The 24805-nt window shown below is 36.7% G+C and overlaps 1 protein-coding gene across 3 annotated transcripts in view; it reads right to left on the bottom strand.

Annotated features, from left to right (window-relative positions):
* ZFR (zinc finger RNA binding protein) overlaps positions 1-24805 on the bottom strand; it is a 51181-nt gene that overhangs the window by 15748 nt on the left and 10628 nt on the right. Inside the window, exons 6-16 of one of the 3 annotated variants that reach the window (XM_006761773.2) lie at positions 21901-22092; positions 21122-21413; positions 18815-19008; positions 17074-17193; positions 16056-16201; positions 11932-12094; positions 10491-10696; positions 9247-9397; positions 7304-7445; positions 2627-2724; positions 1683-1778 (exon numbers count right to left, since the gene is read on the bottom strand). In XM_006761773.2, the coding sequence (XP_006761836.1) occupies positions 1683-1778; positions 2627-2724; positions 7304-7445; positions 9247-9397; positions 10491-10696; positions 11932-12094; positions 16056-16201; positions 17074-17193; positions 18815-19008; positions 21122-21413; positions 21901-22092 (1800 nt within the window). Of the gene's footprint in view, positions 1-1682; positions 1779-2626; positions 2725-7303; positions 7446-9246; positions 9398-10490; positions 10697-11931; positions 12095-16055; positions 16202-17073; positions 17194-18814; positions 19009-21121; positions 21414-21900; positions 22093-24805 lie in introns of those variants that run through there. The other 2 variants (XM_015562654.1, XM_015562653.1) reach the window with 2 other exon arrangements.

Genomic DNA, 24805 nt, shown 5'->3' with positions numbered 1-24805 from the left:
TCGAACCGTGGTCCCTTCAGTCCACAGGCTAATGCTCTATCCACTGAGCAACACAGGCTGCAGCTTAATTCATTTACTTTTAATCTATATGTGTCTTTATATTTAAAGTGGGTTTTTTGATTCACCCTCATAACCTGTCTTTTCATTGGTGCATTTATGCCACTGACTTTCAGAGTGCTTACTAATAGAGTTACTGCCATATCAGGTGGCTTCTGGGGCTGGCCAGCAGCCCAGGATCGGATCCGATCACGGGCGGCAGGCAGGCCGTTTCTGGGGCTTCTGGGGCAGGCCTTCGACCCGGGATCAGATCCGATCACGGGCGGCAGGCAGGCGGCATCTGGGGTCGCACACAGGGGCCTGCATGGCAGCTCGCACTCACGCTGTCCCACCCTGCCTGCAGTATGCAAATTAGCTGCAGTCTTTGTTGGCGGGTAATTTGCATATCATGCTGATTAGCCCATGGGAGGTGTAGCGAAGGTACGGTCAATTACCATGTTTGTCTATTATTAGACAGGATAAGTATGATAACATCCCACATTTAGTGAGGGTATGAAGGAAACCACCACTTTTGAGAGTTTTAGCACATGTCCTTTCACCTTGGAATTCCAGCCCTAGTAATTTATCACGTGTATAGTACTTACAAAACTTTGACAAAATGAGCATTTAATAGCAAAAGACTACAAACCCAAATGTCCACTAAATAGATGCCAGTTAAATAAAATATGGCATGGCCATACAAAGGGAATACCATGTAGTCAACATAGAGAATGAGATGCCCTTCTCAAAAACTCCAAGATGTATTTTGTTAAGCATGCTGCAAATAATGAAAATATTATGATCACTCCTGTGAGACTGACTTAAAGTAACCCTGGCTATTCAACTCTCACAAATCCAATCCAACTGTGGAATCAAAGGGTTCAATTATATTTTTGAATGAGTCCCTCTCTATCTCAATTTATTCTACTCAGGAACCAAAGAGGTTCACATATCAAAGAGATACTTGTACATATATGAAAATAAAAACATATGTGATGTATATGCATGCCCTTTATCCCTGGAAGAAATCACAACAAACTCTGAGAATTTAACCTGCCTTAATCGCTTCCTATTTTGTTCCTTTCTGCATTATATGACTGTGCTACCATTAAATACATTACTAGAGGCCCGATGCATGACGCCTGTGCAAGGGGCTTGGCCCTCGCAGCAGCCCTGCCCATTGGTCATTCCAGAAGATCACCCTGGAAGGTCATTCTGCCATCCGGTCTAATTAGCACATTATCTCTTTATTATAGGATTTCTTAACAATGTATATATCTGAATTTTTAAAATTCCTAACCTTACTCATTATTTCAAAGGAAAATGTCAACAGAACCCTGCAAAGGGAGATTAACAGCTCATTTTTAGTCTTTTTACTGCTATTATATAAAAGCCAATTAATAACTACTGTCACTGTGAGACCAGCAGAAAAAGGAAAATGCAAAAAAGAAATAAATATTTAAGTATAGTTTTTTAAATATTAAATTCTTACTGAAGATTAAAAAACCTAACACCTCCAGGTTTTTTCACCAGAAGAGGAAACTATATTTAGGAAATGGAAATAAAGTTAAGTATGGGACTGTAAACACTGCAAAAGTATTTCTTAAATGTTCATTTTTGACACCATACAGTTACATACTACTTACCCAGCTTGGAAAATCAGACCAAGTTGGAACTCGCTGACACAGGTCCCGAAGAATACGTATGATAATCACACAGGACTGTAGACCATTAGCTCTAGCCTTGAGAGCAACACAAAAACCAATTGAATTAATCTTAGAAATACTGAAATTATCCCTTGATGAAAAAAAGTTAAAATACCGCTGTTCAATGGAAGCTCAGATAAAAATGAAAACAAAAATAATCACACTTGAAATTGGATTCAATGAGCTGCCATTTACAGCAGTATTTTATGCCAGGGTTAGTATTTAAAAGCTGGTATTTTAGGTCAAAGTAAACAGATTATACAAGAATAATATTTCTTGATACCCTGTGAACCTTGACCTGTAATCACTTAAATCAATAAACTTAAAAAAAATCTGCCTACATTAGAAATAAAAGAAAAAGTAAAGAGCTAAAAAGTTTGTCTAGGGACTGAAAGGTTAAAGAAATCTGTTTGGTTTCCCTTCTGTGCCTTTGCATGACTGCAAAGTCACTAAACCAAACAGCTACTTCCTCACCTTAACTTAGAGAAAGAGGGGAGAGAGGGGATCTTAAAACTATACAGAAAGCTTTAAACACATATTCTATTATGTAAAGCAAAGTTAATCTGCAGCCTTATGGAATATAATATATATACACAAACATGTGATGTTCCTAAACAAGTCAACTTTAAATATAGCTACTGAAAATAAAAATAAAATAACCCAAACTACAAAATACCCCCAAAACCTAAGTTCATTGTCAAATAATAGTAACTGCAATATGCAGATCTTCAAACCCAGCTTTCTATGTCAACATATTTTCTGAAATTTAATTTAAAATAGTGTTGCTTGGGCAATCTTTCAAAATGTTTAAACACAGTTAAACATGTTGTACTGAACTACTCTCTCATAAGGCTACAATAAAAAAGTAAAATGATGTTCCGAACCTGGAACCACTTAGCGTGGCGTAGAGCAGCCAGAGCGTCAAGGCATTTTTGCCTGTCCAAGACGTCCGGTGGGTCTTTCACCATACCCGAGGTTACATCTAAAATGGATTGAATTGGCAAAATGCAGTGAGGAATGGGTGTTTGACCAGGTGAGCAAGACACTTCCTTAAAGTAGCATCAGTGTCACATGAGCCATTTGAGAGTCTATCAGCACTTTAACGTTCCCAGGGAATTATTTTCAACAAATTTACATATTCCAACATGACGACCAAACGGAGACTTAAACTCTTAATTTAGAAATATAATAATTTCTGCAAATATAAACCCTACCCACCAAAATAAAATTAAAAGGAAGGATTACTGGACACAGTGCACCAGCACAAAGATGACAAGACAGGAGGGAACACAAAAATCCACCTTAATAAATGAGAATGTACAAAACACTATTGAGTTTGTTCAGTATTTTAAATGGTCATAGGTTATTCTGGGGCTAATATAGCGAAGAATTAATGATAAATATGGAATGACTACAGAATAATGATCATAGAAAAAAATAGAGGCAAAAATTGGCATTTCTAAGAGTTTAATACTTTCTCTTCCACAAGGAGATTTTTAGTTGTAAGGAATACAAAATGCCTTTTAAAAATTCAAAGTTCCCAAAAGGTGTTCCAAAGAATAACTGGAGAGGAACAATGGGTAACAGGGAAAATGGCAGCAGAAACCAGCATGGTTAAACAGAGTGAGTATAGAAACAGGAGACGGACTAAGCAGAGCACTCTGATGATAACATGTAAGGCCTGAGGGTATAATAATTGGTTTTAATCAGATTATTATATTGAAACATGAATGAGCTACATAAAACTTGAGAAGGAAATCTGAACCTAAACCAAGACAAAAGGTTAACTTTACATTCACAAAAGTAGTTGGAGGGCCAGCTTTATATTCACCTAAACATATCTGTAAAATGTGTTTAAATATAACAGTAAATTTGCTGATCAAACTATTCACAAGTAAATAGCAATTAAGTCCATCAAATTCACAACTCTTGATGATTTTTAACAGTATAAATGTTTTCTAAATTATAGGGAAATTATATACCAGGCAAATAATCTATTGAATTTAAGTCTTCTGGTAAAAGAGCACCAGAAGGTGCATTTAGGATATAATCTAATAACTCACTGAGGATACCAAATGGATGAGAGAAAAAGAAGTATGTGATAAAAGAAATAGTGATAAAATAAACGATGATTTTATTTTAAGAGTACCATTGCAACTCTGGGCAAGTTACTTGATGGCATATTATATGACCATTCAGAAGTCTTAAGAGATACTTGTCCGTATTTTGAGTAGGTAACATATAAGAAAGTGTATTTTAAGTGATAAAGAATTATATTGCCTATTGTTAGTTCTTACTCCTAAAGTAATCAGATGGCAAAAATTTCTCAGAAGACAGTTTAGAAGGGAGATCTACTGATAATCAAAGAACACTATGTCATATCCTAAGAATGAACATTAAGAGGAATCTGGGTACTCAAAAGAAACTATCAAGACAAAAATAGTATTTACTTTTTAAAATTAATAAACAATCTCAAAACCTGCAAGACCAACTACTGAATCAAGAAATATACTGAACATAAGAAATGGGCTATTCTGAGATAAGAAACACAGGAAAGCATGGCTAACTCAGGAAGGAAAGAAGAAAGGAAAAAAGAACCGAAAAAGAACAAATCCACCCACTCCTCAAAGCAGGGTTACAGAACATGCTGGAAGACCCTCTTCCCATGTCCTTAATTACTTACATTATTTTCTAAAGCTAGAATGCAAATAGGTGACAGTGTGCAATCTCTTTCCAAAACTGTTTCTAAATTTCTAATGTTAATCCTTAATGTTATAATTTCCTCTAATATGTAAGAAAAATTTTCTTTTTGGATACAAGCATTCAAAACTTTGAAAATTTTAATTACTGATACAATTTCAAAGATGCCAAGACACCTATTGCAAATTTAAAAACAAATTAAGAGCTAGAAAGTTTCTGTTAGAGTGTGGATTTTTGCACCCATTTTATACTTCAAGTGGATTAACCCCTTAGATATACTGTACTAAAAGCATACTTGTTGCCTAATACCCAGTTAAAACAACAAAAATGGGTTATTTTTTTAAAAATTCTTACCCTACATGAATGTATTTCATAAAATTTAAGGGGTTAATCACTAGTTAGAAAACATGCTGTGTCCACACTATTTTATGATTAAAAGTTAATAGGAATATATTAATTTAAATTAACATGGTTATGTAAAATATATAATCCACCCAACCATTTAAAAACTAGTGTGAACACTGCTCAATTCTAGAAGACACAAAGACAAACAGAACAGCCACACAGAGGACAATCAATGCCAGGCTCTGCATCCAAAATCTCTTCTTAATCAAATGGCAGGTGTGACACTGAGCTTTTGAAAACCTTGGTCAAAAATCCTTCCGATGTCTTGGCAGCAACCCCTGACAGGAATCAATCCCCTCTGCTAGAAGGCTTTGGACCGGGCCTGATAAGCTACAGGTGAAAAAAAACACAAATACTTGACTTGCTGCAGAAAACACTCTGTAGCAAGGGTTAGAGCATTTTGAACATTTCAAGCCTCAAGTCAATTAAACTTTTACTTAATATTTAACTGTCAAACACTGTGCTGTAAAATAGATCCATCATGCGTTTAACAGTTATTTGGACAATTTAATAATTTCCTTTAAATAATTTTTGGCATTAAATGGGATCATTATGCATTAAAGAGGCTACCACACTATGCGCAAGTCTCAAGTCTCGTGATTTACAATCACTCTTCCGGCAAAGCCTTCCTTAACCCCTGTACTAACTCCCCAAAGCAAGCTAGAGGCTTTACATGATTTTAAGACACAGAGCATTGGGAGCTGCAGTGAGAGAGAATACATACCGTTATTCTGCAGCAAAAAAGAAGCACTCTTCATAATGAAGCTAAAGAAATGGTTTACTGCACTAATCTGCAGCAAGGAACATTCTATCAATGTTTCTATACTTTTGCACATCCAACTTTTCAGCTCAGTGTCTTGAAGTAAAATCTTTCAATTTTGGACTGATCATTTCTCTCAGTATAATATTTATGAAATTCAGAACAATAATTCTAAATCAAGTCTGGGTCAGACAAAAATATAATTTTGTTTCCTTTAAAAGGGATAGGTTATTAAACATTCTACTACAACTATGATACCTTGACTTTAGACTCTTACAACATAAATGACTTGATACTGCACAAATTAAACAGCCTAAATGTAATTGAACAAAATATGCTCTAAAATAAAGCTAAATGGCTATACAAGTATAATTTCACCGTAAATATAGCACCTTTATTTGTAACATAATACATTAGAAGATTTTCCCCCCGAGCCCTCAGAGTCATAGGCTGCATATGAATTGACCAGCTTGACTCAGGAACTGTTTCCAGTAATGTCCACAGCCAGACCTTGAGTGGAAATTCATGCTCATATGAAAGATCCTTTATACAAAATCCATTTATTTTTAAGATGCAAAGCTTATAGAACATACAAGTCCTGATATGGTCTATATACAAAGTACGCAAAATTAGACAAGTCTCCCAATGAAGTTTTAAATGAAATGTTCTTTTTCTGGGTAGTAAAAAGCCCAGTGCCTTAAATAAAAATTGCTTTGCTGTAAGAAAACAAATTTAAAGTGACAGTAATTGAGAGCCTACTGATGCTATTTTAGACAAATTTTAACATTCAATATATAGTATTCTTTTCTCCTATACATGAATCACAAAGAAATACTAGTGTAGACTTTAACTCCATAATCAACAACAACATGAAAGGAAACAAAGTACATTTTATCTGACCCATAAAACAACAGGACCAACTTATGGCAGACACTGACCATGCTTTTTGGCTTACGCTTTCGAAGCTTTGAACATGTTACAGAATAGTCCCTAAAGCAACATTGCTGGCACCGGCAGGATTTCATATTCTACAATTGTAAAGTAAACCCTGAACTGTACTAGAACTCACTAACTACTCCTACCCCATTTGTTTTTCAATATCTCTAGGAGAATAGTGGGGTCGAATGCCCATGTCTACATGCAATAGGATACTCTGCATTTATGAAAGTGCTCCAAACCAAACAACAACCTCAGAGAACTAGAAATATTTTTACCACAGGACAAGCCAAATCCATGATTACATATATAACAATGCCTCTAAAAATATAACTTATGAGTGTTTAACCAATTTTACTTCTGAAACTCTTGTCTTTTTTGTAAGACAAGAACAAGAACTTCTTAAAAGAAGTTAAATTTGTGGCCCCTTACAAGCAACATTTAATTTTTTATGTGTTGCGACTATGCCAGTAATAGTAATTTTGAACTTCTTTTTCCAGAAATCTGAGGTTAGCAAGAAAAGAAAAAAATCAAGAAAATCAGTAATACCATGAGTGTTTTATATAAAAGTACATTACTAAGAAGAACATTTACTTTCTGCAAAATGATCTTAAGTAAAACTGGCTGCTACATTAAATCAAATCCATCAACTTCATATGTAATGCCAGCATGTTGCCTTCTAGGGCTTAATGCCATCTCAAAGAGTAGATAAATGAAAAAAAAGTTAATAGAAAAATAGAATGTTTAATGGCTTTCCAACCTCCTTCCCTCATGTTCTCTTCTCGAATAATTGGAGATGTTAGGGTGATAGTGACTTGCATTTTGGGTTCCACACATGAATTCAAAATGATTGCCGCTTCAGACACAGCACATTTTATGTCATACTTCTCAGGACTTATAACCTGTGTAATGAAGAGTACAATAATTAGCTGGACCTTTTACATTATCAGACAAAGCAGTTTCATCATGGCTCTTTCATTTTCTCACTACCACAACCATTTTATAAGGACTAGATCATATACTACTCCCCTTGGGGAGCCTTGCATTAAATGAAAATAACATTAAATTATTGCTCCACCTTTCTTCTAGAATTGTTTGAATTTCCTTATACCTGCTTCTGTAATATGGGAAAAGTAATTCTATCTTATAGGATTGTTGGAGGAATAAATGAATTAACTATATAAACACTTAAAGCAGTACCAGACTGGTATATACATAGTAAGTGCTATATAAATGTTAACTATGACGATGATGAATTCTATTACTCTTGCTTATCCACTTGTACAATACGTACAGACTGATTTGGAAAAAATATTCTGCTTTTCGCTTAATTATTTAACTGTTAATTAGTTAAGATATAACATTTCCTGCTTTGTGGTTTTACTAAGCACCACAATTAGGATCAAGATGTTTCTTGCAAATTCACATGATTCTTTCAAGGACCTCAAACCTCTTCTTCGCTCTCCTCATTGTTCCAGCAGTCTCAACCGAGTATCGGTAAGAAGTAGGCATTGCCAATTCTGCTGGCTCCTAATACTTAAAGACTCATCCACAATAAGAAATTTCATCTCTGGAACAAGGGTAATTAATACAAAGCAGACAACAGCTGAAGCTCTATCGTGTGCTTCATTATTCCTTGCTATAGTTGCTCTGCTGCGGTCAGGTACTATTTATTCTGACTCATTACAATACAGTGAGGCCCTGACTTACGAGTTTAATTCGTTCCGTGATGGAGCTCGTAACTCAAATTACTCGTACATCAAATCAAAAAGTGAACAAGTGAGACACGTGATGCTAGGCTGATGTGGCGTTCACTGTGACGTTAGCTGTGCCAACTAGTGGTGGGGTATCTGAAGCTGGCTCGTAACCCGAATTTTAGCTCGCAACTCAAAGCAAAAAATTGGCCGAGAGACGGCTTGTATCTCGAAAAACTCGTTAGTTGGGGCACTCGTAAGTCAAGGCCCCACTGTATCAATAAAATGTCAGTCCTTGGATTTAGGATGCCTAATTAAATTGCAAAGTTTTAAAATAAGTTTTATACATAAAATTATTCAAGAAATCTGTATTTTAAATCTCAGCCTGAGATTCTAACAAGCTAATGTATAAATCTTCAAAAATTCAAACAATTGCTTTTGTAGAGCCAAAAGGGGATATTCTGTTAATTGTGTATTGCCATGAGTTAATAAATGGACATTGGAGAAGGAATTCCTACTGTTATAATATGGAGAAAACTTAAAATAACTATGATAAACTAGGGAAATTCAAATCAGAAAGCTTATTTTCTTTATTATATTTTATTAAAAACATGCACTCAAGTAAGCAGCCAAGAGGTTCATGATTTTTAAAAAGTTAAGCTTGCTATATGTGGCCTTTGTTTAGAAGAAATCACTTTCTGTTCTGAACAACTGCCTTCTCTCTGATGATTCAAATCTTAGAAAAAGAATACAAATAGGACATGCAATTTTACGTTTTAAAATAAATTCCTAAGATGGCTTCATGCCAGTTACAAGCATTATAAAACCTAAAAAGACAAAGCAGAAAATAGCCCTACTAATTCGCACAACCAAGAATAAAATTCAACATGGAAAGTGAAACCAAAAACCTAAAGGCTGGCTTAGGTTTAAAGCTGAAATAGTAAGTTAGTTCTGCCAAAAACATTTGAACCAGACAAGGGGTAAAAATGAACATTTCCATAATACTTACAGCAAGCTGTTTGGGTAGGTTTTCTGCAATACGGGTTAATAATGTCTTTGAAGGTTTCTCTGAGCACAGCAAAACAAGGTTGACATTTCTATCTCCTCGGAGAAGTAATCCTTTTGCCAATACTCCCACTCGCAAAACTCCTTTTAAAGCTCTGCAGTAAAATCAAATTATGTTTCTCTTCTCAACGAGAACCATGATAGTCTTTGACCACACAGAGTAAATTAAATAACTTTCTATACTATTAAATTTTCCATCAACTACAGTATAAACACATTCAATATTTGTAGAAGTACCTTTCATCTAGATAAGAAATATAAATAAATGAAGAGTTAAGTTATCATAGGGAGAACTGAAAAACAAAGAACATTAACACTTCTGTGTCACATTTTACAAATTAGGATAAGAGTCATTTCTAATATCATACAAAAATATTTCCAAATAAAGGGAACATGAAAAGTTAATAGATCATAATGTAAAACTTGAAAGATGTTGCAAAAGCTTGGGTTTATTCAGGCTTTATGGTCAATGCACTAAGGAAAAAAGTTGATAAAACAAATACAATGTAGGACAGACGCAATCCTATATAATAAAAGGCTAATATGCAAATCAACTGACCAGCAGAACTGGATGCTATGACATGCACTGACCACCAGGGGGCAGACAGTCAATGCAGGAGCTGCCCCCTGGTAGTCAGTGTGCTCCCACAGGGGGAGTGCTGCTCAGCCAGAAACCCTGAGCCGAGCTCATGGCTGGCAAGCACAGTGGCAGTGGCAGGAGCCTCCCCCGCCTCCATGGCAGCACTAAGGATGTTCTACTGCCAGCTTAGGCCTCTCCCCATCAGTCAGACATCCCCTGAGGGCTTCCGGACTGTGAGAGGGTGCAGGACGGGCTGAGGGACACCCCCCAAGTGCACGAATTTCATGCACCAGGCCTCTAGTAAGTAAATAAAAACTAACAGCAATATGAATGTAATTAGAAAACTACAAAGGCAGCTTTGAACACAAACTCAAAATAGTTTTATATAAATTTAAACAAAACGTGTAAATTTAGAAGGCTGGAGATTGTATGGAATCGTGTATTTCTCGTTTTGGCAAAAAAGAGGTGACTACACCAGGCATCTAACACAAGCATGATAAGCATGTAGATCTACACCAGAGTTTTCAGTCTTTATAACTTTTATTTCAAGTGTAAGTCCATGAAAGGAAAAGCAAAAATATACAAAGTAGATAACTCTGAAGACATACCTGTCTTTACCTCCCTCTTTCTTATCATCTCCTTCCTTGTTCTTGCTCTTCTCATGTTCAGACAAACTGTCTGAAACAAGTTTTAAAGCACGTTCAGTGATAGAAACAATTTTCTGAACTGCCTGTAATTCCTCTTCAGTTGGATAAATGGTTGCATGTTTTGTCATTACATAACGGTCATCAGATGAGTCAGGACGTCGTAAAGGCTACAGAAAAAATATTACTTCATTTAAAAAAATGTTTCCTGAGCAAAAGTAAATTATTATTTTTAAAATACACATATTTTCATCATAACTTTTCAATAACAAAGTCGATTATGCAAAATGTCCATTTAAAACTATCTTCTCTTTTTTTCTACTTCAGTAAAAACAAAAATGCAAACTATGGAAAGTTATACTACCTAGAATATGTAAGTATATATATGGCCTCAAAAAAAATTATAATATATGCCATCTCAAGTTACAATACTTTTTTAAATATATTTTTATTGATTTTAGAGAGGAAGGGAGAGGGATAGAGAGATAGAAACATCAATGATGAGAGAGAATCATTGATCAGCTGCCTCCTGCACGCCCCCCACTGGGGATCGAGCCTGAAACCCAGGCATGTGCCCTTGGCAGGAATCGAACCTGGGACCCTTCAGTCCGCAGGCTGACACTCCATCCACTGAGCCAAACCGGCTAGGGCAAGTTACGATACTTTTTTACTCAACTTTAAAAACCAGTGATTCAGAATTCTTTTGCTTTTAATAAATGTTTTACTGTTGCTTATTCTGTGTAAAGACAAATGAAAAAGGTTACAAAGGAGAAATTTGCTGTTTTCTTCCAAGTGCTCTCCAGAAAACAAAACAAGCAAAAAGACCCTCTTGTTTTCTGTAGTCTGAACACTTCTATGAAATTCCCATCCTCCCACCCCACTCCCCACCATGTCTCTTCTTTTAGCCAGATTCCACAGAACATACGCTCTGAGATGCAGATCTTTCCTCTAATTTTCCTAATTCATCAACTGTAGTGCTAATCTTGAACTAGTTATGTACGACCCCTTATCCTGCACTCAATTCAGAAGTAGTAGTAGGTTTTAGATGGTCAGGATTTGAAAGAAAAAATATTCTAAACCACTGGTAAGGGAGAGATAAACAGTTCCTGCTAATCTCATCTAAACAACAAAGGCAAGACAATCTCTTCTATTGGCAAAGAAGCTCTACTCCCATTTAGCTTACGTTGAAAGAAACGACTCATAGAAATTCTATGAAGTTCCTTATACATAAAGACAGGTACTAAGAACCTGTAATAAGGGGGGAGGGGGAAGGATTCTAAATCAGATGAATTTACATTGTGATTACGAGATTATTAAGTCTAAGAACTGGCTCTCCAAAACTGTTATCCTCCCATGCTGAACTAGTCCTCTGTTATCACCCCACATAAATGAAGGGGACACTCACGGCTGGCCCCTGTGGCTGAGGAGGCATGCCTGGTCGGACTCCGAGAAGGCCTAGCGGACCTGGGGGACCATGAGGATAGCCACCATCAGGCATTCGGCGGCGATCATCCCAATGATGTTGTTCTTCCTCCATTCTTCTCCAGTACATATCCTCTTCATAACGTCTGAAACAGAAAGTGAAAACAGTACAAGCCTAGAAGAAAATTACAACCCAAGAACTTACATTAATGACATAAAAGGCTATTTAAAAACCCTAATCAGCCTTGCTAACACCTTTTCATTTAGAAGTAATACAAGTGAATACAAGAGAAAAGAAAAAATGAGAATACAAAGAGAAAAGCAAAACAAAATTTCAGTCTAAGGTCAAAGTTGAAAGAACAAGCATCAGGAATCTCCGTTCCTTCCAACCTCTCTCTCTTCTCTTTAAGGGAGAAATTGTTAACTTAAATGCCTGCCTAACAGGCCCAGACAAATAATGTGTGTGAGTGAAAGACCCAAAGCAAACACTTAGGAATTTCTTCAGGTATCCAAAGAAATATGCTCTCTCCTATTTTTTTTTTTTTTTTGCTTAGAGAGAACCTCTTAAGACTACCTTTAATTTTCTCCTCTATGATATAGGTAGAAACAAAGACATTTCTCTACTATGAGGAACAACAATAGTATACAACAATGACAAATGGCAACTCCCGTTCTGTCTCACCTTGGGGAATATTACAAGTGATGGAGACTATGGTAAAAGTAGAAAGTGCATGTTCTGGCTACTGCCTTCGAAAAAAAAAAAATCCTGGCTTAATTTTTTTTGAAAACTTGATATGTAGCGTTGGCCTGTGAACCATCACGGTTCAATTCCCGGTCAGAGCACATGCCCGGGTTGGGGGCTCGATCCCCAGTAGGGCGCATGCAGGAGGCAGCTGACCCATGATTCTTTCTCATCATTGATGTTTCTATCTCCCCCTCTCCCTTCCTCTCTGAAATCAATAAAAATGTATTTTAAAAGGTTGATATGTAAATGAAAAAGTGTGTTATAAAATATGCATACATTATGCTTTTATTCATATTTTTTTAAATTACATTTTAAAACTGGCCCACAAATTCTCATAGCAGCAGTATTCATGATAGTACAAAAGTAGAAACACAACTGTCCATCGATTGAACAAAATGTGATACAACCATAAAAAGAAATGAAGTACTGACATATACAATAATATGCATGAATCTTGAAATTATTTATGCTAAATGAAAGTAGCCAGACAAAAAAAATACCAACTATTGTATGATCCCATTTATATGAAATCTCCAGAACAGGCAAATCTCCAGAGACAGAAGTGTAGTAATGGTTGCCTACGGGTAGATGGAGGGGTTGCTAATGGGTTCATGGTTTTTTGGGGAGGTGATGACAATGTTCAAAAGTTGATTGTGGTGATGACTGCATAACTGTAAATATATGTGAAATGTACCATTTAAAGATACATCACTTAAAACCAGTAAAAATGAAGATCTCTCTGAATGATATGTTTCTCATTTCTCCTTCCCTATAGCCTCTAAACCAGCAGTTCTCAACCTGTGGGCCGCAACACCTTTGGGGGTCGAACGACCCTTTTACAGGGGTCGCCTAAGACCATCGGAAAACACATATAGAATTACATATTGTTTTGTGATTAATCACTATGCTTTAATTATGTTCAATTTGTAACAATGAAAATACATCCTGCATATCAGATATTTACATTACGATTCGTAACAGTAGCAAAATTACAGTTATGAAGTAGCAACGAAAATAATTTTATGGTTGGGGGTCACCACAACATGAGGAACTGTATTAAAGGGTCGCGGCATTAGGAAGGTTGAGAACCACTGCTCTAAACTTTCTAGAATAAACTGCCTTCTTAAAAAACACACTAAGTTGTATTAATAAAATGGCCACATTCCTATGACCCAGAACTAACCACCTTTTTCTCGCTGAGTGACGAACATGTGCTGCCTGCACTACAGCTTGTAATGCTGACGTCTCAGTAAGCCACAGGCCCTGCTGGGTGCTATGTGGTACTTGTGCCCTGGAAGAGTGTGGGCTCCCTCTACATCCTCTAAGTCACCCCAGAGGAGGGGGAAAAAAGATACCATGTTTTAAAATTCCAGTACAGTTATGACTACAGATAGTCCTCGGGTTACATCGGACTCAACATACGTCGTTTCGTCGCCATCTCCCATTTATTTATTAAAAAAAAAAAAGTTCCGTCATTTTGATGTATGTACATATGTGCTTTATGTTTCTTATTTATTTACCACAAGTAAAGGTCAGGAATTGTTATCTTTCTTTTAAATTGTTTTTACTGTTTCACTTCATTAGTGCTGTGTCTGTGCTCCATGTGAGTGACGTAGGTGCTTATGGAGGTGAGTCTGACTTATGGCGAAAATCGCATTACATCACGCCGTAGGAACGGATCTCTGACGTAACCCGAGGACCTACTGTATTTTAAAATTACTAGCCACCAACGTTGAAGAACAGATTAGGAGAAAAATTGAATTTCTGTTTTTGGCAGTAATTCCACACTTCTTGATTTTTTAAACGACTTGTAAATTGAAGCCTCCTATTAACTTGACAGTCACATCATTTGAAGAAATAAGAGAAGTTGTCGTGAGATGATAAATTTTAGGGGATCTAGGTTCTCCAAACCTCATTTGATGTTTCATTACAGCTAGTTGCTGTCAGTGAGGGTAAACTTACATCGTAAATCCAGTGACTATTTGCATTCGAAGCCACAAAGATCTTTTGGTACAAGAGATCTTTGGACCAACTAGCTAAGATAGAGGACCGAGACTCCAGTGAAATTAAAACTATTTGTTACCCTTAATTTGCTTTTATTGCCTTTTAAGACTAATAGCAAAAGTGCAAGGTTAGCTCCAGCAATCAGTTCATCATTTAGATTGGGACCTCTACCTGACAGTAGGGAATGCTGACAGACCTTGAAAATCAGTATCAAACAGAAGCCAACAAGAAACCCACTTCCTTTTTTGGTAACTTATTTGGGAAGGAGCACCTAACATGCAAATGCTGGAATATCTCTCGCTACTCAGACATGTTAGGCAGCACTTATGATTCCTCATTTGTGAGAACTACCCTTCAATAAAACAAAAGGGGTGTGATGTGGGGTAGCCCAGGTCACTTGGTTACACATATTTTTAACAAATGAGAAAAGATGAAATGCTTTCTTATAAAACTATTAAGCGTGGCCGAAGTATGAGGTGTATGATCTGTATAGTATGTCCGATCAAAAATATTTATTACTAATGCTTTAAACTCCAGAGTAAACATTCATTTAAAATTGAGTTCACTGGCTCTAACCAGTTTGGCTCAGTGGATAGAGCGTCAGCCTGCGGGGAGACTGCAGGGTCCCAGGTTCGATTCCAGTCAGGGGCATGTACCGTGGTTGCAGGCACATCCCCAGTAGGGAATGTGCAGGAGGCAGCTGATCAATGTTTCTCTCTCATCGATGTTTTTAACTCTCTATCCCCCTCTCTTCCTCTCTGTAAAAAAATCAATATATTAAAATAAATAAATAAAATAAAATGGAGTTCACTGGGCAGATTTCCCCTTTAATATTAGATAGGAATATTCTTTATCAGAGATTTAGTACACAGTTTTGTGAACTGGTAAAAAAACAAAAACAAATGTAAATATGTAAGAATGTTTATTTGTTCCACATAACTTTTTTGGTATAAAATAAATGTGTAAGCTACCTGTGGAAAAAACAAAAAAACACTAAGATGTATAAGCTCTACCAAATCTTATATTCAATATTTTTAGCATGTAGCCAAATGTTTTGCTTGTTTTAAACTGAGGCATTTATTTATAACATTAAACTATTTCTTCACATATTTAATACATGTTAAGATGCACTTAACCACATAATTCCTAATACCAAGGCCATAGTCAAATATTAGAATAGCCAATAACTTACTCTAATGCATTTCTTTTCTGTCCCTAGGATCTTCCTGAAAAGTGAAAATTAAAAGTACATGAAATAAATCTGGACTGCTTTGAATGGGAGTCACATACTTAGAATAACCATTTTTTTTTTTTAAGAAGGCTGAATCACTTATGCTACTAAAAGCTAAAGAAATTACCTCATTTCCATTCTCCAGCGCTCTTCTTCTTCTCGTCTCCGCCAATACTCCTCTTTCTGCATTTGCTTCCTCATTTTCTCTTCTTGAATCTTTCTTGCTCGAATACTGGGCTTTACTTCTACTTGCAAATCTGGATTGACTTTTTTCTGTTAATATAGACAAGACATTTCAAAAACTAGCACCCCCTTCCAACAATCTACACATACAATCCCACATATTCTTCATCATAGAGATTTTTCAGTTACAAATTTCCTATTATATAAGAGTAAATTCAGCATATAAGTTGAATCAGAGGAAAGATTCAGAATAGATTAATATTTGTTTTCTTCCCACCCTAAAATTCTTAATTATTCCAAGTTTAAAATTATATACTTAGTATGTAAAAAGTACATGCCTTAGTGCTGACCAATAGAAGAGATCCTTAGGGGACGAATGAATATTTAACTTTCCTTTATTTTTTTGTAAATAGATGATTCTAAATGTCTAAGTGTGGAATTAAAAAGTTTCTTTTCATAAAAAAGTATTCCCCTTTAACAATTTAATTTTCACCACCCCTGTGTTTAAAAGAGAAAACATGAATCTAATGCATTAGATTAGTCCAGCCTAAGTAAAAACTTTACATATAATATTTATATTTAACTTAATGCTTGAAGTGTTTTCAATGAAGAATTCCTTAACTCAAAATTCATTTTAGTGGGAATTCTACCAAGATAAAGTAAGTAAATGGAGACCTGACACTTCTCTCAAAACACTTTATTATGTGAAAAAATTATCTTTACATGATCACTTGATCCAAGCAATGTTATAATTTAGCTACAGTCACTGAGAATGATGAAATATGGTTATAATCTTCTTTCCTAAGTATAACAAATTGATCAGTAAAAGTGAGACATAATGTCTTAATCTTGGAGTGGGAATTCATGGACTCAGTGAGTTATGTTTAGAATCTTTATTTTACATCTAGAATGTTCCAAGCTGTTTAAAAAAAAGAAAAGAAAAAGTTGAAATTTTTACTCACTTTATATTGAAGTCTGTGTCTTCGCCCTTTTAAGTGCATTTCCTTAGCATTGGGGTCATTAAAGCTGCACTCGCATAATTTACAGTGGAATCGGATTACTTTTCCCTCATCGTTTCGTACCTTGATGCAGGGGGTAAAAAATCCAAGAGTTATAATGGAAATGTTACAGTTGAAGATTTCATTCATATGGCCTCCCAGATTCTCTGATAGAAAAAAAAAAAATTGTGAAAAATAAAGAGGAAAAAAGATAGGCAATGTCTAAAATTTTTTAAAAGGATGATCTATAAAAACAAACTGTTAGAATTTTCTAACTATAGCGTTAGCATACAAGATGTTAGCATGTATTTGCTTTTGTAATTAACTGCAACTTTAATACTTTTATCTGTATGTAAACATTTAAAAACAATTAGATATCTTAAATTCTCTAATAGTTACCGAATACCAGGTACTGTTATTGAAAATGAAGATAAAGATGATTAAAGATAAAGCTCAATGTAACTTTGTGGAAAATCAATGTCAATTTTTTCTAACTGTACAACCAGTTAGGAAGACAAGTAGACTAGAATCTTATTAAGAAGTTTATGATGAATACTACGTTCAAATTGTCAGGGCAAGCTTTAAAGACTGGCTTTGAATGCATCTATCTGAAGTTTGGAATTGCTTTATTATCACTGGAAATTATGGGGTTCTGGAGGCATACATTTTTTCAAATCTTATTCTTTTAAAATAAATTGTATGTGAACTACTGATAAACTGCATAACCCAGTTTTCTACCTTGTAAACAAAGAACTCAACATAACTTGAGAGAAAAAGGATAAAGGAACAAATATTTACCAAAAATCTACAATATGCTAGGCACTTTATTTCATTCAATCTTCACAACTTTGTTAGGGAATAGCCAAATTTTATAGATGTAGACACTGAATTTCAGAGAACTTATATATGTTCTACAATAAAGAGTATAGACTAGTGCTACATCACTCCATGTTAGTCTTTCTACTAACGGCAAATATTTATATCAAGACTCTCTGATGTTCCCTCACTCCTCTATTTACTGAGCTTACTTTTTGACAAAACAGGAATAATTTTCTAACCAGCTTGAAAAACCAAATAAACAGGATCTTTTAAATTAACAACCCTGCCCAGCCAGTGTGGCTCAGTGGACTGAACATTGACCCATGCACCAAGAGATCACTGGGCCATTTCCTTGTCAGGGCACATGCACAGGTTTTGGGCTCTAACCCCAGTTGGGAATGTGCAGGAGGCAAATGATCAATGATTCTCTCTCATCTTTGATGTTTCTCTCTCTCTCCCTTCCTCTCTCTGAAATGAATAAAAACGTATTAAAATAAATAAATAAAGAAAGAATAAATTAACCTTAATTTTACACATGAAACTAAGTGATTGTTAGAAAAAAAGTATTGGCTTTGTCAAAATTTTTGGTGTTCGCAATTTTTAAAATTTTTATGTTCAGGGCAGTTGAAAGATAGAAGACTGTCTACCAAATAAATGGAGAGTTACTTTACTGTTTTAGCAGAGAAAGAGATAACAAAAATATTGTAATGTTACTTGGACAAGCTTAAAGGACATGCTTTTTAAAACCCTTAAAAAGATCCCTTTGATATTGCTTCACAACTTAAACCTAATGGACTATAATTTTACATGAAAAACATGCCTACAACAAAGCGACACCCTTTCCCCCTTTCCTCATCTCACAGCAATGGTGTTCTTGAATCAATACCTCCTCCACGTAGTCATGGCCCACTGGCTGCACATCACTCTGCAGCGCAGCCAGAGAGGCAGGCGTGACTGGCTCTGACACTGTGTCTGGCTTCACTTCTGGGATCTGCACAGAAGGGACAGGAGCGCCTTTAACAGATTCTGTTCCTTTTAAGTCTTCTGTTTTATTTCCTGTTGATTGCAGCTTATTACCACCTAGAAACGCGTAAGAGAATTACAATAATTTTAACTTTCTTTTTTATGTAAATGTATAACCTGATACAAAAACTTCAGACAAAATTATCTTTTCTACCAAAAGTCAAACCCCTGCCTGACACACAATAGATCAGAAATTTGAAGAACCACATAAACCACTTGTCTTCTTTACCCTATTGAAACACACATCTGGATTTTCCCCTTCTTCACCACCCACGCTCAACACTCCTCTCTGTCCCCACTATGGTTCTCGTAACATCAAGTACCTAAAAGTAAACAGCAAGTGCCTGAAAAGCCTTATTCATGCTGGTATCCCTAGTTCTTTGCCAATGGTACTGGGCACTGTCCTACATTCTGGTAATATAATAAGAATAAAACAATGTGGCTGCTTCTGAGGTGCCAACAATTAAGGGAAGAAACAACTAATTATAATACAATGTGATAAGGGCTGTACTAAGTATGAATAGAGTACTGTAGAATGCAAAGCAAAGAAACCACTACCCTTTAACCTGATCCAGTTAGAAAAGGCTTCACCAAGTGTGCGACACTTGAGCTGGGCTTTGAAAGAAGAGTAACGAGTATGAACTGGCCAGGCAGAAAGAAGAGAATTATGTCTAAACAAAAAGAATAGGGTGTACAAAAAAGCACAACAACATCAAGTTAAAAAGACTGCAGTAAATGTAAGGAAGCTTCAGTAATTCACTATGAATTACTACCTAAGTAGAGATGATGACCGATGATGAGGCAGGAGCCCATATGGGAAAGGCCTTGATGACATAATTAAGGAACATAGAGGGCTTTTTCCCATACCAAGAGGAATGACACTGAAAGCTTCTAATCAGGAGTCTAATATAATTTGATATGTATTTTCACAAAATGACTTCGACAAGTGTTGGAGAGACTGGATGCAATAAAGACAAAGCTCTGAGGAGCAGACTTTTTTTCTTTTTAAAGGAGAGGGATCTGTTATATATTTTTATTGATTTTTAGAGAGAGAAGGAATAGGGCGAGAGACAGAAACATCATCAATGGGCTGCCTCCTACAAGCTCCCCTCTCCTCCCCACTGGGGAACAAGCCTGCAACTTGGACAAGTGCTCTGACCAGGAATCTAACCCGTGACCTCTTAGTTCCTGGGTAGACACTCAACCGCTGAGCCACACTGGCCAGCTGAGGAGGAGACTTTGAAGTCTTAAAAACAAGGCAGTGGCTATGAAGATGACATTTTCTTGGGGGTAGAAATATTGTAGTGATAGAAACAAAAGGACAGGTAAACAATTAGAGGAGGCAATAAATAGGAAAAAATGTCAGTTTTCCAAGCAATTTTATGAGATCATTTCGTGGTACTCCTGTAATAAGACAATGGGTAAGGAGACACTGGTAGGCATCGATAAAGCGATACCTAAAATATGGCTCTAAACTCAGAGGGGGGTTTTGAGTTTGCCCAAAAGATTTTAAAGTTACTGTACACATTGGAATGGATGAGACCACTCATGAATACTGGATGAGAAGAGTAAGATGAGAACAGAATCAGAATCTTAGAACACCACCACTCAGCGAACATGAAGGCAGGAGAACCAAAAAAGATACCTGAGAAAGGGGTGGGTAGACAGACAATAACTAGAGAGACAGAGACATATCTTAAGGTTTACGGTATAGCAGTCAACTAAGTCAAAAGTTAGAGAGGTCTACAGGATGAAACTGAAAACTGGCCACTGAATTTTGCAATTAAGGTTTTTGGTGATTCTTGAAGGCAGTTTCAGAAAAGGGTAGAGTGGAAACACTAACTGACTGGAGATGGATAAGAAGTAGAGAAGTAGAGAAAGAATTAGTTTAGCAGATTGAAAGGACAGCCGGAATGGGAAAAGATCTTTTTAAAATTTAAGACCATGAAAGATAAAGGTATACCTGCATGGCTGAAGGGAAGAGAGAAGAAACCATTAGAGGACTGACTAAAAATTCAAGAAAAAAATAGAGATATGTGATTCAACAAGGTCCCAGAGAAGAAGGGAGGAGGTGGGTACAAGACCATAAGCAGAAGGGTTAGTCCTGGACTGGAAGAGAAATGTTACTTGGATGGAGTTGGGAAGAACATAAAGAATCTTCAGTACTTGCCAACAAAGTTTATTTTGGGTGTAGATGTCTTCTTGGCAGCCATACTTGTAGGCACTGCTGACACTTTAGTGTTGGATGTGCTATTAAGAGACGAGTTTCCTGTAGCTGTAAGACCTTTCACTGAAGAAGTTGCAATTGATGAAGTGTTCACAGTACAATTGCTTGCTGCAATGCTTGAAGGAGAGGCAGTCGGTTTTGTAACAGACACAGCTGTTGAAGAAGTAGCTTGGCTAACAACATTTGGTTCTGTTGAAGGAATGGGTTTACCAAGTTTTGTGTGTAATTTAACCACCTACAAAAAAAAATAAATAAAAGCACATTTATTTGTTGGAAACTCAGAATATAGATTTTCAAGTTCGTCTAAAAGAAATTATAAAATTAAAATACAAATGATATTTTTTGCTATATATTTTCATACACAAACTCATTATTTTCCAAATAACCTTTATGAAGCAGATAAGGAAACATATTCCACCTATTATCAGTGAGAAAACTAAGGCAGAGAGAGATGAAATGACTTGGCCACAAGCACACCAACCTACACTTAGGCATGACAAAAGGAGGAAAATAAACACACAATTCTCCAACTGACAGAATAAATGACCTCGTTCAATTTAAAGACAGGCCTCCAGTCTTCTTTTGTGTGTGAGCACCTAAACAAGGCTTATGCCACAGAGTTTTGGAGCCACTTTTGCGTACACCACTCCCCCCAGCTCCCTACTGAAAAGGTAAAAAACAACAGCAGAGGAAGACAGAAGGCGGTGTGGGAAAACACCTACTTTCTGATGCTTAGCACCACGAATGTGGGCAGCATATGCATCTGCTCCTGTACAAGACACATCGCAGAGCTCGCAGCGCAGCTGATTCTGAGTCCCACGAGCAGAGTTGCTGCTGCTGCTGGTATTTTGTGAGGCTTTCAATGCAGCTTCTTTTTTTTTATGTTTCTGTCCTTCTAAATGTTCTTTGTAAGTCTGTTTCAAACAAAAAGGATACATTTGGTTTTATTAATTTTCTAGATACAAAGTCATTTAAATTATTCAATTCTCAAATCTCTAAGACTTATTTAAAAAATGAGCACCAAACAATTTTAAAAGCAATTTAAAAGCATGTGGGACTCCCTACACACGTGATACATCTGAGGTTCTCTGTACCTTGTTCATCGAGAATACATTTGTCTAACACTTTGATTCACAAAGGACTTTCACACAGAGCCATAATACCAATAGGTCACTGCTTTCAGTTTCAAGAATTAGTATCTTGCCCTAACTGGTTTGGCTCAGTGGAAAGAGCATCCGCCTGCGGACTGAAAGGTCCCAGGTTCAATTCCGGTCAAGGGCATGGATGGACCTTGGTTGTGGGCACCTCCCCAGTAGGGGGTGAGCAGGAGGCAGCTGATCAATGTTTCTCTCTCATCGATGTTTCTAACTCTCTATCCCTCTCCCTTCCTCTCTGTAAAAATCAATCAAATATATTAAAAAAAAAAAAGGAATTTGTATCTTGCTCTGGCTAGGTAGCTCAGTTGGTTAGAGCATCATCTCCAGGCACCAAGGTTTTGGGTTGGATCCCAGTGAGAGCACATGCAGGAATCCAGTGAGTGCATGGATGGGTAGGACAAAAAAATCTATCTCTCTCTCTCAAAAATCAATTAATAACTAAAAAGTTAAAGAACAAACAAAAAAAGGATATGCCTTTTATTGGTTATGTATAATGTTGAATAAAGAATACTAGACAGTGGTCATTATAGTAAAATTATACATTAAAAACTGTCTTGAATGCAGACAATTAAGAATGCAGATTTATTAAAATGAGAGGAAATAAATATGGATTGCTGGTTAGTTTGTTTCTTCTTGAGTGGGGCCAAATACTCTTACATATTTTATTTTTAGAATTGTTTTTAAGAGAGACAAAAATTACCATAAAATTATATATTTATCATAGAATTTCCAAGCTGGATGGAACTTTAGAGATTACCCAAAATAATGACTTTCTAATTTTCAAACAAGAGAATCCTTTCTATGAATAATAGTATGCACAAGTAAGGAAAATTGCTGTTTTTGAAACGAAAGAGATCTAAGACTCAGCCATTTGATTCTTCTCTAGTCTGAAGGGTTCTGTGAAGCAAGTAAAGCCTCAATTATTTAAGACAAGTTCCTATTATAGAAGTAAAGACATAAAAGCCCAAAGAAGTTAAGGGCTCTGACTTGCCCAAGGCCACAGTAAGTGACAGAGCCAGGACTGAAACCATGGACCCTTAATCCTGAACCAATGACTCTCCCTCCTTATGTTCACACCTACACTCTTAATAATCTCAATATTTTTCTCTAAGGCTCATTTCATTAACCCCTTAAGGCACTGCATCTGACTTGCAGAAGTACCCTTGGCCTGTTCTTGTGTAACCATTCAGATACTCCAAATCAATGGTCAGCCATATACATACTCATTCTAAATATTGTTGTTAACACACCTCCCTAGAGTCATGTTCTATCCTTTCATATGGGTGCCACAGATTCAGTAAATCTCTTAGGTTTACATTTGTCACTCATAGCATCATCCTCTCTACAACACCATCATAGAGTAGGATACACTCCTCAAATACTAAGACCAACATCCTTGCTCCCTTTCATGTTTAATCCTGGTCACTGAATATTCTTTACCTATCCCTTCTCCTCCAACCATGCAATCACAATGAGACCATTTCCTATCAAACTCAAAATAGAGAGAAAAAGGTTTTATGTAACTAGCCATACATTAAAATATTCCCTAATTTGATGTCAGTAATTCAAGGAATGCTGGTAACTAAAAAAGTAACGTATACAGGATGGGGCAGCGGTGAGAGACAGACGAAATAATTAGAGTCAAAATCTGGTCTCAATCAAATAATATACTTACTACCTGCCAAATGGCTTTTCCAATTTTTAAATAAAAACTAGACACTCTGCCCTGGCTGGTTTAGCTCAGTGGATAGCATGTCGGCCTGTGGACTGAGGGTCCCAGATTTGATTCCATTCCATTCAAGGGCACATGCCTGGGTTGTGGGCTTGATCCCCAGTGGGGGGCGTGCAGGAGGCAGCCAGTCAATGATTCTCTCTCATCATTTATTTCTCTCTCTCTCTCTCTCTCTTCTCTTTCATCATTTATTTATTTCTCTCTCTCTCTCTCTCTCTCCCCCTTCCTCTCTGAAAAAAACATGACAAAAAAACTAGACACTCTTAAGGAAAGTATCCTATCTAATAAAAGGATAATATGCAAATTAACCATCACTCCGTCACAAAGATGGTGGCACCCATAGCCACAAGATGGTGGTGCCCAGTCCTCTCAGCCCCACCAGAGTCCCCCAGTCCCAGGGGGGGCAGCTGCTGAGAGGGGATAGCATGAATGGCCTGGTGGAATGCTTGCCTTATCGCCACGGTGACAAGGCAAGCTTTCCGCGCCCAGCCGTGGATGGGCCTCTGGGCCGCAGAGAGCCTCTGGGCAGCAGGCACGGAACGGCCAGGCCCCGCAGAGAGCTACTGGCACATGGATTCATGCGCAGGGCTGCTAGTTAACAAATAAAATTGGGAAGGGAGTTGTACTAATTAGACTCATGCCTAAATCACATATTTTAAGGTGTACCAACCAGAATAAAAGACCAAAAAATGGGGGGAGGAGGGAATAAAGGTTCTGCATGCTACATTTCAGTATTTT

Source organism: Myotis davidii, unplaced genomic scaffold (genome assembly GCF_000327345.1).
Source record: "Myotis davidii unplaced genomic scaffold, ASM32734v1 scaffold496, whole genome shotgun sequence".
Lineage (NCBI taxonomy): Eukaryota > Metazoa > Chordata > Mammalia > Chiroptera > Vespertilionidae > Myotis > Myotis davidii.
The sequence above is the reverse complement of the archived record's forward strand: the minus strand, read 5'-3'. Positions and strand labels throughout refer to the sequence as shown.